Source organism: Pteropus medius, unplaced genomic scaffold (assembly GCF_902729225.1).
Source record: "Pteropus medius unplaced genomic scaffold, Ma_sr-lr_union100, whole genome shotgun sequence".
NCBI classification, from domain to species: domain Eukaryota; kingdom Metazoa; phylum Chordata; class Mammalia; order Chiroptera; family Pteropodidae; genus Pteropus; species Pteropus medius.
In genome coordinates this window covers 1,403,667-1,416,237 of record NW_024349225.1, presented here as the reverse complement: position 1 = coordinate 1,416,237, position 12,571 = coordinate 1,403,667, and the positions used below count along the sequence as shown (strand labels likewise).

General features: G+C 50.1%; 1 protein-coding gene across 2 annotated transcripts; it reads left to right on the top strand.

The window, feature by feature from the left end:
• The first annotated feature begins 534 nt into the window (after positions 1-534).
• Positions 535-12,311, top strand: BATF3 (basic leucine zipper ATF-like transcription factor 3). 2 transcript variants are annotated; one of them, XM_039881163.1, is made up of 3 exons: positions 535-673; positions 3,333-3,437; positions 11,676-12,310. In XM_039881163.1, exons 1-3 carry the CDS (start codon positions 596-598, stop codon positions 11,859-11,861), a joined length of 369 nt encoding a protein of 122 aa, XP_039737097.1. In that variant the 5' UTR covers positions 535-595; the 3' UTR covers positions 11,862-12,310. The 2 variants fall into 2 exon arrangements, with proteins under 2 accessions (XP_039737097.1, XP_039737096.1); XM_039881162.1 differs by lacking the exon at positions 535-673 and adding an exon at positions 800-1,818 and having other exon boundaries at positions 11,676-12,311.
• The last annotated feature ends 260 nt before the right edge of the window (positions 12,312-12,571 follow it).

Sequence of the window (12,571 nt, the reverse complement as noted above, 5' to 3'; positions counted from 1 at the left end):
TTGTGACCCTTGCGCTGGAGGCGGAGCCGATGCGCAGGAAGATACAGTGATGGGACCGGGAAGAAACCACTAACCCCAAACCACTCACTTGTATTTCTCACTCTGAGTTCCCCGAGAGCAGCCAGACCCCACCGGCTGCGCCGCGAGTCCCTGACCCCCACCCGCCCCGGCATCTTCTGTGGGTGGGCTTCGCGTTCCCTTCGGGTTTCGCAGCCACCACGTGACTTCCACGAAGAGCGAGGCCCCAGCGGAAAGCTGAGACAGGGGTGGGATTTGGGACCCCGAGGTGCGGCGAGCGGAGGAAATGAGGCGGGTTGGGAGAGGGAGAGGGGGGGGGGTGACTCGGGGAATACGCAGGCAGGGACTGGGGGTGGGGAAGCCGGGAAGACTCGCCGCTGCTGCACGAGCCAGGAGAGCGGGAAGCCCGAGGGGCGGGGCGGGGCGGGGGGCAGGCGGCCGGCAGGTGCGGGCGCGAGGATGCGGGTGGCGGGAGAGCGCCGGTAGGCAGCGCCCCGCGTGCAGGGGCGGCGGGCCGCGCTGCGGCTCCTCCGCGAGGCTGCGCGGCCGGGCGGGCCGGGCCGGAGGAGCGCCCGGCATGTCGCAAGCGCTCCCGGCCGCTGGCAGCGTCCTGCAGAGGAGCGTCGCGGCTCCGGGGAACCAGCCGCAGCCGCAGGTAGTGAACTAGAGGGCTCAGGGAGGACCACAGGGATGCGGGGATCGGGCGCGGGGGGCACGAGGAGGTGGGTACTGGGGTTCTGGGGTGCTGGCCGCTGAACGCGGGAGCGGGGGCACGAGGGGGGTCCCAGGGCGCGCGCATGGTACCCGCGGCGTCCGGGTCGGTAACCAGGTTCCTTCCCGCGCCCGAGGAGGAGGAGGTGAGACCCGCGGGCGCCGACGCCTGGCTGGGTAGCGCCGTCCGCAGCCCCTCGCACGTGTGGCCCGCGCTGCCCGGGCTGCCACGCCGTGCGCTCCCCGCTGCTGCTTCCACCCACCGCTGGCTCGCGCGGCCCTTCCCCGGACCTAGGAGTGGAGACCAGGGCGCGGAGAGGGGACATTCAGCCCAAAGTGGCAACTACTTCGTGCCGGGGCACTACCGACATCTACCCCGCTCCGGCTGCCGCCAGAATGGGGAACTCGGACCGATCAGCCTGGGGGCGCGGGGTGGGGGCCTGCACTGGGTGGACTCTACACCACGCGCTGGTGGAAACCCCTCTCCCGAATCCAGTCCTCTGCGCTGTTCCCCCAACATTTACAACTGCGTACTCAGGACACTCGAGACAAGGTCGCCATGGGGACTTGCTGGAGGAGACTCCTCACTCAGCTGCTGTAGGACGAGTCTTTTCATCGTTATGTCCCCCATCTCACGTCGGTGCCTGGCACATAGTGTCATGGGGGGATGCTAGAGAGTCGCACAGATCTGAGTTTGGACCTCGGGCAACTTGCTTAACCTCTCCGAGCCTGCGTTTCCCCACTTGTAAAATGAACACGTATAATATCAACCTCTCATGATTTTTGTGAGGACTCATCGAGACATGGTTAATAATATATGAATATCTCAACACTTTGCTCCCCTCTTCCTGTCTTGATAAATGTTTCTGCTGAACTGTCAGGCGTGACCATATGATACGGGATAATCCAGTTTAAAGTGTGGGCTCCCAGAGGGGAGGCTGCAGGCGGCTTCACTGTCCTCTATGACTTTCTGATTATGAAGAGCAAAGAAGCATGATTTGGATACAAGCACAATGGGAGACTCGATATAAAAGAGCAGCGACCTCAACAAAGGTTATTGAGGGCATACTGTGTGCTGGGAGCTTTAAGGTAAAATCTTATTTTATCTCATGCCAGCTCCAAGCATTAGGCTGCAGAGAGCACTGACCGTTTGTTGCAGGAATGTATCTCCAATGCCTAGGACAGTGCCTGGCACATGGCAGGTACTGAGTTAACACTACTGAAAGAATGAATGAATCACACCTGCAATAAATGAGAAAACCAGGAATTCAGAAAATAAGGTCCTCGAGGCCATTTTGACAGTAGGAGACAAAACCAAGAGCTGTGTATTTCTAAAGCTAAAAGTTCATCTTCTGTACCACATTTTCCTCCTGTGATGTGTTCTGTTTCTGTTTACCAAGACTTAAAAGACTACATTTGAATACCTTGTGTCTGTTCCCTTAAGCACGGTCTCAAGCCCTCTTCTATTTACTATGCTATTTATGCATATGCCATTTATTCTTCTCCTTTTATAGACTTACATTCTGGCATATGCTGAAAAGCCTTTACCCACAGTAACTTGGGAAGATCGTATGTGTCTCTCTTATTTGGAAAACAAGACCAGATAAAATGATACCTGGAAAAATCCATTATTTTATGTTATCAGTATTTGCTTTCAGTTAACATTAATAATTAAGTAATGTTCCTATGTTTGTATCTCACTAACTTCTTGGCTTTTGAACTCTTTAAAGGCACTGTTGTCCCCACCCCGTCCCCTCGGTATCTTCTCACAGGTTCTGGAAAGCAAATGCTGCTCTCCTCTCCATGTTTTCCGTAACTGAATGAAATGTTTTTTATCATGGCAGATGCATTTTTCTGCCTGCCTGTTTCAGGATAGCTTTTGGAGAATTTGAATACGTTTGATTACATCTCCTATATCTAAGAGCTTTCAAGACACATCATAAATTTGCTTTCTGATGTGTTCTGAACTGTGAAACAAAATGTCAGTCGATCGTGGTTCCAATGAGCATATTGTCGGTGGTGTTTAAGATCCTTTGGTGTGCTGGTAGAGCTATGTGGTTGCAGTGAGCCGTAAGTGTAGTCATGATTTGCACACAGTATCAAAAGTACCTGTGTGTGCATGGTGGTATAAGGCCTGGCACACAGCGAGTTCCAGATAGCGGATGCCTTCTGCCTTTTCCATTCTCAAATGAACAGCACTGACACCACAGCCCTTCCAGGCACACGCCCTGTGGGGTAGAGGTTTATGAATGTTGGTTTGAAGTCCAACAGACCTGAGTTCCACTTCCCATTCACTCACTTACTAGCTGTAGTACCTGAAGCAAGTTCTTTAACCTCTCTGAGTTTCTTATTCCTCATATTTTAAATGGTGGTCACAACACACATTTCTCAGGGAGGTCGTGGGGATGAATAGCTAAGTGCAGTAGCACATGGGGAGTGATCCTTAAGGAGGGGCTACTGTTACCCCCACTGATGTAGCAGCAAGCACTCCTGTGACTGCAAGTAAAATGGTGAAGGCCATGAGCAATGCTGAGTACAGAGAGATCAGAAAAGGGTGAGGTGAGGGGCCGCCACATCGGTACTGACCACGTGTTTTCCTCCAGAGCCCTGAGGATGATGACAGGAAGGTCCGAAGGAGAGAAAAAAACCGAGTGGCTGCTCAGAGAAGTCGGAAGAAGCAGACCCAGAAGGCTGACAAACTCCATGAGGTGAGACTGTGGTTGGGGCAGAGCCACATGAGAGCCACAGAGAGGAGCTGTCCTCTGTCCTTGCACTGTGGTGGTAGCCTTGGGGTCGCGTCCTGGTCATCACCAATTTGGCCACGCGCATGTCTAATTCCGTTGCATCGTTCCAGCCCAGTGATCTGATTCTTTGCTCACTGGCCTCTTAATTTCTCCTTCACCCAATGGTTGCATCTCGCACTCAAGTTTCTTTCATTACAAAACAAAATGAAACAAGCCTACTCTTGATCCAATTCCCTTTCAAGTTAGTGCCCATTTCTTTTCTTTCATTCCCTAAGTTCCCTGCTCCTTAAAGAGAGACCTGCTGTCTCCATGGCCTCGGTTCTCATTTATTCCTCAATCTTCTGTGATTTTGTTTCTGCCCCCCCCAACACACACACACACACACACACACACAAACACACACACACACTCACACACACACACACACACAGACACACACACACACTCACACTCACACAGACACACACACACAAACACATGCACACATACTTCCTACAGAAGCTGCTCCCACTGAGATGACTAGTGCCCTGGCATTGTCCGATCCAGGGACCTCTTTCTAGTCTCATCTTCTTTGACCTCTCTGGAACATTTGACACCACTGACCCTCCTCTTCTTAAACCTTCTTTTAAGGTCTGTAGCTTCTAAAAGACCACATTTCCTACTTCTCCTGACGCTCTTAACCACTTTTTCTCTGTTTCTTTGTTAGATTTTCTACCTCTGTCTGTTTTCTTAAATGTCGTGGACCAAGGTTTCAGACTCTGCTCTTTTTAATTCTTACCATAGAAAATTTAATCTATAAATCTGTTCTTCCAACATAATTACTTCCGGCAAGTCTTCTGTTCTAGCCCTAACCTGGTATTGTCGGTGCTTACAAATGGGTCCGCTGCAGGCTTCTCAGGTGCAACATAGTTATAATAGAGGGTCCTGTTCGCCCTGAGACTTCCTCTCCTCACTGTCTTCAATTTGTACTTAATAGAACTATCTTTCTCATCACCCAAATTAGGAACCTGGGTTTTATCCTAAACTCTTCCATTTTCCTTGACCCCTATGCATAATCCCACATCATCTCACAGCCAGGACATGGGAACCACTCTATATCAGGAACTGGCCTCAAAGGCATCCAAGGATCTGTCCAAGGATTGCCGACCGTTCCGAGCTCACGCCTTTGCACAGCGTTGGTGTGAATCATTACAGCTTTTAATTTAACTCTCTCCCACCATGCTTTCTTGCCATCGTCTCAGCAAGGCCAGTCTGGGGGGCGTTGACAGCAGAGGAGACTCTGAGATGTTTGAGGAGGAATGACAAGCTCTGAAAACCTTTTAACAATGAATAGAGAAGGGATTTAGAATGCACATACTCCAGGGGGAGATGACCCACTGATCCGCACTCACAGCATGGCATAAGTTATAAGTGTCAGATTCTTTCCTGGAAGTAGGAAAGCTGGGCCCTAGAGAGAGACTAGGATCTTCAGACTAGGGCCAGGGAAGGTGCTTAGCCTTTATTCGTTCTGTGCAATTTCCACACAAGTGCTGCAATGCCCTGTGCCTCTTCTCTTCCTTTCCCCTTGCTCTTGAAGCAACCCTGGTTCTAGCTTCATGTTACCCAATAACCCCCACTGGTCCCTACAGTGCATGGCCCATATTCAGACCACATGTGCCATCTGACAGCCAGGGCCCTTCCCCTTGACAAATTTCCAGTCCAAGCCAGGTGCATTAAAAAAAACAAAAAAAAACAAAAAAACAAAACCCACAAAAGGACACTGAGTTTAAATCCTGAGTGACTACGTGTATAGAGGTGACTGAATGATTTGAATGAGATCTCTCATGGAGCAAGGTCAAGTAGATTCATTCTGCAAATATGTATTGAGTACTACTGTGGGCAAGGCATTGTCACTGGGTCACAGAGAGAGGAAGAAGATCTCGTTCCTGTCCTTGGGAAGCATAGAAGTTCGCAAGAAAAGAATATTAGTTTTCTATGGCTGCTGTAACAAATTATGACAAATTTGGTGCCTTAATACAACACAAATTTATTATCTTACAGTTTTGGAAATCAGGTATCTGAAATGGGCCTCACTGGGCTAAAACGAAGGTGTCAACAGGGCTGCATTCCTTCTAGAGGCTCTAGAGAAGAATCCGTTTCCTTGCCTTTTTCAGTTTCTAGAGGCTTCTGTGTTCCTTGGCTTGTGGTCCTCTTTGATCTTCAAAGCCAGCACTGGCCGGCTGAGTCTTTCTTATGCTGCATGGCTCTGACACTTTGTCTGTAGTCACATCTCTTTCTCTGACTCTTGGCTCTTTCTTTCACTTATAAGGATCTTCATGATTCCATTGGGTTCACCTGCATGATCCAGGATAATCTCTCCATTTCAGATTCTTAATCATAGTGGCGAAGTCCCTTTTGCCATGTAAGGTACATGCCCATAGTTTCCGGAGATTGGATATAAACATCTTTGGGGGGGCCATTATTCTGCCTATCACAGAAGGTAACAGAAATACAGAGTCAGACAGGTCTCTCTCAATGTCTGTCATCGTTAGATTTGATGACCAAATGAACCAGATGCCTGGGAAACTTACGAGTGGTGCCACATTTACTCCTGCATGACCCCTCTGAGAGCCGTAGGTGGAGGGCCCTTCTCTGGGGTCCCTAGCCTGTTCTGCTCTTCATAGACAAGACCAGTTCTGCCTGATGCCCTTTCCAGAAGTGGGGCCGATCGATCTGAAACCCAGCCCCTCCATAGAAGAGCCTGCCCTTCTCTTTCTCTGTGGAACTAGAAGGATGGATCAGGACTATGCACCATGGCAGATCACCTCAGTAAGGCCAGTTTTGTTGAGAAACACAGTGTTGTGGAGGCCAGGACAGCGGCTCCATCTGTGTGCAGACCCCAAAGCTGGAGCCCACACCTTTACCATCAGTAGCCACGCACAAGTGTCAAGAGGGCATGAGGGAGCAGGTGGCTGGCTCAGGAAGATGGAAATATCCAGTCCCTCTGTAGAAGAAGAGGCACGTCATCTCTGAACGGCAGGGCACCACGTGAATTGTCCCTCCCCTGTTACTCCCTCGCCTCCTTCCAGGGAGGATATCACAGTTCTGAGGATCTAGGTTCTTTTTGGCCAACACAGTAAAAACAATAGTAAACAATGTAAAGAAAAAAATGACTATTTTTAAACTTTGAAAAAACTACATATTGGGAGAAAAAAATGACTATTTTTAAACTTTGAAAAAACTACATATTAAAAAATGACTATTTTTAAACTTTGAAAAAACTACATATAAAAACGTGGTGAAGAATAATTTTACTGTGCTCCAGTGCGTTGAGGGCAGAGCGCCTAGCACACAGCTGTGGGTCGTGGCAGAAAGACCCTCAGCCCCCCTGGGGCTCCTGGGCCACATCTGGGATGGAGAAAGTGAGAGAGGACACAGTGCATGGAAACCTTCTCCTCAAACCTGAATGAGGCCAGCTCGTGGGCAGACACCGAGGCAGAAAACATCGCCTGATAACCATGACCATCTGCTACTCCCTGAGGAGGTTTGAGTAAAGTCTCTATCCCATAAAGTCCTCTATCCCAGACTGTAGGGTAGCATTGCTAAATATCTCAAAAGAACTCGAAATCTTTATTTGCCTTTCTCAAAGACCATGAAGGAATATTTAGAACAAGACTTGTGTAAAATTCCCACTGTTCTCCTGCCCACCTTACTCACTGACCCTAACCGTTCTCGAACCTCTCTCACCTCCTCCAGTTCCAGCTCATGTAAGTCTTTCGGCCACCCCCTTTCTCTTCCACTTCTCCATCTCCAAAGCGAGAGGACTGTCCATCAAAGTGGGGCCTCCTCAGAGGGCAGGGCAGTGGGAGACTCCGAGCCAGCCGAACCAGGGAGAGGCCAGGCTCACCCCTCAGTCTGAGTTTCCCCCTCAGGGTAGTGGTTGCTGGAAATCGGACTGCAGTGATGAGCAGCAGTTGCTAATGTGTATCTGTGTGCCTCCGTGTTCTCTGTGGCTTCTCAAATCATCCCTTCAAGGCGCTTACACCTCTTATGGGGGTTTCAACCCCTATTCATCTCTGAACATGCAGCACACGCCTGAGTCCAGGTTCACACTGGGAACCCGAGTGAAGAGTCCAGCTCCCTAAGACAAGCCGAAAAACATTTCTCTCAGAAGTGGGTCAGACTGGTTAGAGCCAGGCACCCAAAGGTGTAAGACTGAGAAAGAATTTTGAGTCACAGAAGGAAGGCAGCGGTGCCATCCTTAGGAGCCCCAAATATCACAAACGGACAAATGTCTTGAGTAATACAGTTGTGGTATGTGTTGCCACGTTCTTTTCAGATATTGCATGTACTAAGAGAATGCTTCGTGTCAGTCCCTGCTTGGTTTAGAAACTGATGATGACACTAATTTTTACAGCCCTTAACAATGACACATTTTTCTGCTGGGAAGGGCATCAGCTTAAGGCTTAGGAATAGACTTGTTGTAAAATCCTGAGCTTACAGCCTTTTGCTGCTGGTAACCACCATGGGGAAATTTGGGCCCTGGCACTGCCAAGCAAAAGCAGAATTGCTGTCATTGCATGAGATTTGCAGTTGACCTTGAAGTCAGGGAGCAGGTCCCAAGTCTGCTTGGAAAAGTCACCGTGCCTCTCTGAGTTTCCGTTTTCTGACTTCTGAGAGGGGGTCTGTGTGTGGCTGAGTCCTCCCGGTGGCCTCTTCCTCCCCCTTATCTCCTTCCTGGCCTTAGTCATCATCTCTGGTCCCTGGTACCCACATTGTCTTTTTTCCCAGTCCTGATCCTTCCCTCTGCCTTCCCTGGACCCTAAATATCTCAGACAGCCCCTCACTCCCCAATCAACCTCTCATGGATGCTCAGACCAGGGTTTCTCGACCTTGGCACTATTGACTTTGGGGGCTGGATAATTCCTTGTTGTGGGGGCTGTCCTGTGCACTGTAGGACATTAAGCAGCATCCCTAGCCTCTGCCCACTAGATGCAGTAGCATCCGTTCCCCAGTTGAGACAACCCAAACTGCCTCCGGATACTCCAGATGTCCCCTGGGAAGTGCCCAAATCGCCCCATTTGAGAACCGCTTGATTTCTGAGGCACGACTAGAATTTGCAGCGACTTCACCACCTCTAGGTTTGTGACGATGTCCTAGCAAACACCCAGGAAGGCAGCACAGTCACCTCAAACCCTACTGGGGCAAAGGATTCGAAGCAGCAATCATTGAGCTAAACCCATCATCTCTTTGGCAGTAACGAAGAGTCTGATGTTCTTCGCTTATGTTTCTCGTGCATGAAGTCCAGGGAATCGGGGTGAAGTGAGCCTTACTCTTTCCCCTTTGTTTCTGCTCAGTATTCTCTTACCTCCTCTTCCTCTCCTCGCAGATCCTCCTTTTATTTTTGTAGAACTGGTCTCACCTGAAGAAGATTTTGACTTCTTCTTTCTTTTCTATTCCCTCGGCTTGATAAAAGTCCCTCAGCATGTTTATGAGTAAAACTTAAATCTTAGAAGAGAAAGTCTGCAGAGAAGGCAGGTGAGGGGCCTGCTAGGTGGCCTGTGACCGGCAGCTCGGAAGCCTGTCTGTGCTGGGGTTTGGGCTTTAGGCAGCACGACTCCTCGTGGCTTCCAGAAATAAAGCTCAGAAGCTCACAGCATCTTGCCACAAAATTTAGTAAATATACAAAGTCGGTTTGGAATATTCTGCCACAGAAAGAGAACTAGTTAAAGTGTTAGCTCGTTGAAACCATTCAGATCTATTCTCCATTTTACTTGGAGGTGAAGAGCATTTCCAGTTGTAGGTTGGAGTGTGTGAGTGTGCGTGTTATTGCGCATGTGTGCATGTGCGTGTGCACGCATGCTACACAGAGCCACAGCTTCTCACACCTCTGCTGCAGGCAGGCTTCCCGCGATGCCTGGGCCTCCGCTCCCACCCTCCCATCAGACCCCCTCTTTGCCTACAGAGGGCTCGATTGCTGTGTTTTTAAACTGGACCCTGTGACTCCAGGACTAGAGCTTGTCAGAGGCCAGAGGAGAGCATGGGAGGTGGGGGTGGTAGGCGTGGAGGAGGGCTGAAGGCAGAATGGGGCCAGTGCACTAGTGACACCAAGCTGACCCAGGACAGCCTGCGGGGAAAAGGGGTGAGGCCTGCTGCCTGGGAGAGTGTTCCAGACCACCTGAGAGCCTGCCTGGGGAAGGCAGGAAGCAGCAGAATGGCTCAGATGACCTCTGCATGCAGCCCCTCTAGGCCCCTTGTTTTGAGAGGGAGGAAGGTGACCAGAGGGGAATGGAGGGAATGGAGCGGGTGAGAGAAGGAGACAGGGCTGAGAGGTCGCTGAGCTCATGAATGCTGGTTCTGGGGCCTGTCGGGAAGGGGTACAGGAGCGGGCAGGAGAGGCCCCAGGCGGTACATATTTCTGATCTTTGGAGAGAGACCTTATTTAAGTAATACTGAGTATGATACAAGACTGAATAAGACTCATAATAAGAGATGTGCTTCCATTAGGTGCTATGATGAGGGAAGCCTTCCTGGAGGTGGTGGGCTTGAGCTGGGCCCACACGGAAAAGGAAAAAGGCAGTCCAGTTGAGAACAGCATTAGCAAAGGGGCAGAACTGAGAATCTGCATGTGCCTTTAGGGCCTGTAAGAAGATCATACTTTAATAAAAAGAAATTACTAGTAAGAGAAAATATGTGATGGACAACAAGATTGGGTCCCCTGCTCAGAAAAGAAATGATTTGCATGGTGCAACAAAGCCTTACTGTATGAATCAACCCAGAAATGACTGAAAACAACATTTCAGCAAGATTTAAATAAGATTGTCCGCCATAAGAGTCTCTGTGGTCATACCATTGGCCAAGTGTTACAGAACTTATTAATGACTTGGATGAAGAAAAAGAAGACCTGCTTATCGAGTTCATAGACAGCTTAATAGTGTGGTATCACTAATCCAGAAGCTGACACAATCAAGATTCAAAAAGATTTGCTAGGCTGGAAGGTGCCCAAGGGAACAGGGTAAACTTCAGTAGGAGCCATCCTTAAACGCCAAAACATCAGTTGCCCTCCACGTACAGAGAAGCAGCGGACACAGATGAGCTTGTACCTCTCCTCAGGCTTAGGGAGAATCTCCAGAGAGAGGTGGCTGTGGGCTCGGGTCCAGCCCAGAGCAGATCACCTCCGCGCATCGGCCCTCTGCATGGTCAGGCCATCCCCGGAAAGACACACTGCGTTTTGGGAACAGTATTTTCTCAGCTCCTGGCAAATTGGAGCATGTGTCTGACAGACTCTAGGAGAGTAAAGGGTCCAGGAGTCCTAAAACCCCAGGAACTCAGAGGACCTGAGACAGTTGAGCTTAGAGAATACCTAAGGGGAAGTGGTATGGGGCTCTCTCCTAAAGTTTCAAGAACTGTGATGTTGAAAAAGTATTGAATTTACTCTATGTGGTTCCATAAGGTGGAACCAAACCCAATAGGTGAATGTAAAAGAGAGAGAGATTTGGGATCAGTGCGAAGGAGCTTTCTGACAGAGCAGTTCAGAAATGGCAAGGACTGTCCTTTGCAGGAGAGGGTGCTCAGCACCAGCTGGATGTCTGAGCTAGAGGGAAAGTTTCTACACTATGTGGATTGGGCCAAGGGGTCTCTATGATCCCCTCCAGTTCTAAGCCTCTGTTAACTGATGTAGAGGAAATTAAACAGATGAGTGTTGGAGCAAAGCCAAGGCAAGGGGTATTCTCATTCATTTACTCAGCACTCAATAAACATTTGTTATATTCCAGGCACTGTTCCAGGTGCTGGAGCCATAGCAGTGAACCCAACAGGGATCTTTCGAAAGCAGAGCAGCAGTTAGGGGTAGGGGAGGCTGACCGCAAAGGGGTGCGAGGGAACTTTTTGGAGTGATCGAAATGTTCTAGGTCTCGATCAATGTAGTTATTTACATTTGTCAAAACTCGCCGAATTATACATTTAAAATAGATGTGTTTATTTTATGTAAATTACACCTCAGTAAATTGGATTAGACAAACAAAGGTTGTCCCCTCCATCCTGGCAGGAGGACAAGGACATTAAGCAAGTGAACAAACAGATGCGAGTGATGGAGGGGGCATGGTGAACGAGAAAGCTTTCGTAGGAAGGAGGCAAGCGTCACGGTGCAGGTTAGATCAGCCTGGAGGACAGAGGAAGAGAAGGTGTTTTCAGGGATGATTTTGCCCATTCTGTCTTCCTCAGGAATATGAGTGCCTGGAGCAAGAAAATACAGTGCTGCGGAGAGAGATCGGGAAGCTGACGGAGGAGCTGAAGCACCTGAGCGAGGCTCTGAAGGAGCACGAGAAGATGTGCCCGCTACTGCTGTGCCCCATGAACTTTGTGCCAGTGCCACGGCCGGACCCCATAGCCAGCTGCCTGCCCCGGTGAAGCCCAAGGACCGTCCTTCTTCTGCCCAGTGAGGAGCCTTGGTCTTTTTCACGCCTGGGAGGAAGGTTCCTTCCTTCTGCATCTGGGTACAAGGGGACGCGTGGCCAGGCCTCCCCACTGTTTCCTCTTCCGGAAGAGGTCACCTCTGTGTCCTCGGGTTGTTTTGTGGCTCATGGATCTTGCTTCCCTGTCCTGGTCATCTCCCTCACAGCCACATCCATGCCAGACGGGGCAGGCACCTTGCCAGGCGTCCTCCACGGAGCTCTGGGCCATGTCCCATAGGCACATGATTCTCAAAGCTTGGCGCCTACCCAGGCCGGGAGGCCACCCTCAGGAGTCACTTCACATCCACTTTGGCAGCTAGTAGGTTCTGCTGTGATGCAGAATTGTTTTCTCTAGAATTTGGATAATAAAGATGATTGTCGTCTCTCTTTTCGCCAAGTCCTTGGAATTGAGAGACAGTATGTTTCCTCTTCCGGAAGAGGTCGTCTCTGTCTCCTCGTGTTGTTGTGCAGCGACTCAGTCTGGCTTCCCCATCCGGGTCATCTCCCCCGCAGACACGTCTCTGCTAGATCGGGAGGCATCCTTAGGGGGCTGCAGAGCAAAAGCCAGTGGGACTTCCCTGCCACCACAGCTGGGTCACAAAGGGCTTTGCAGACCCCTCTAGCTGTCCTGACCGCTGATCTGCTCTGACCCCTGCTGTCACTGCT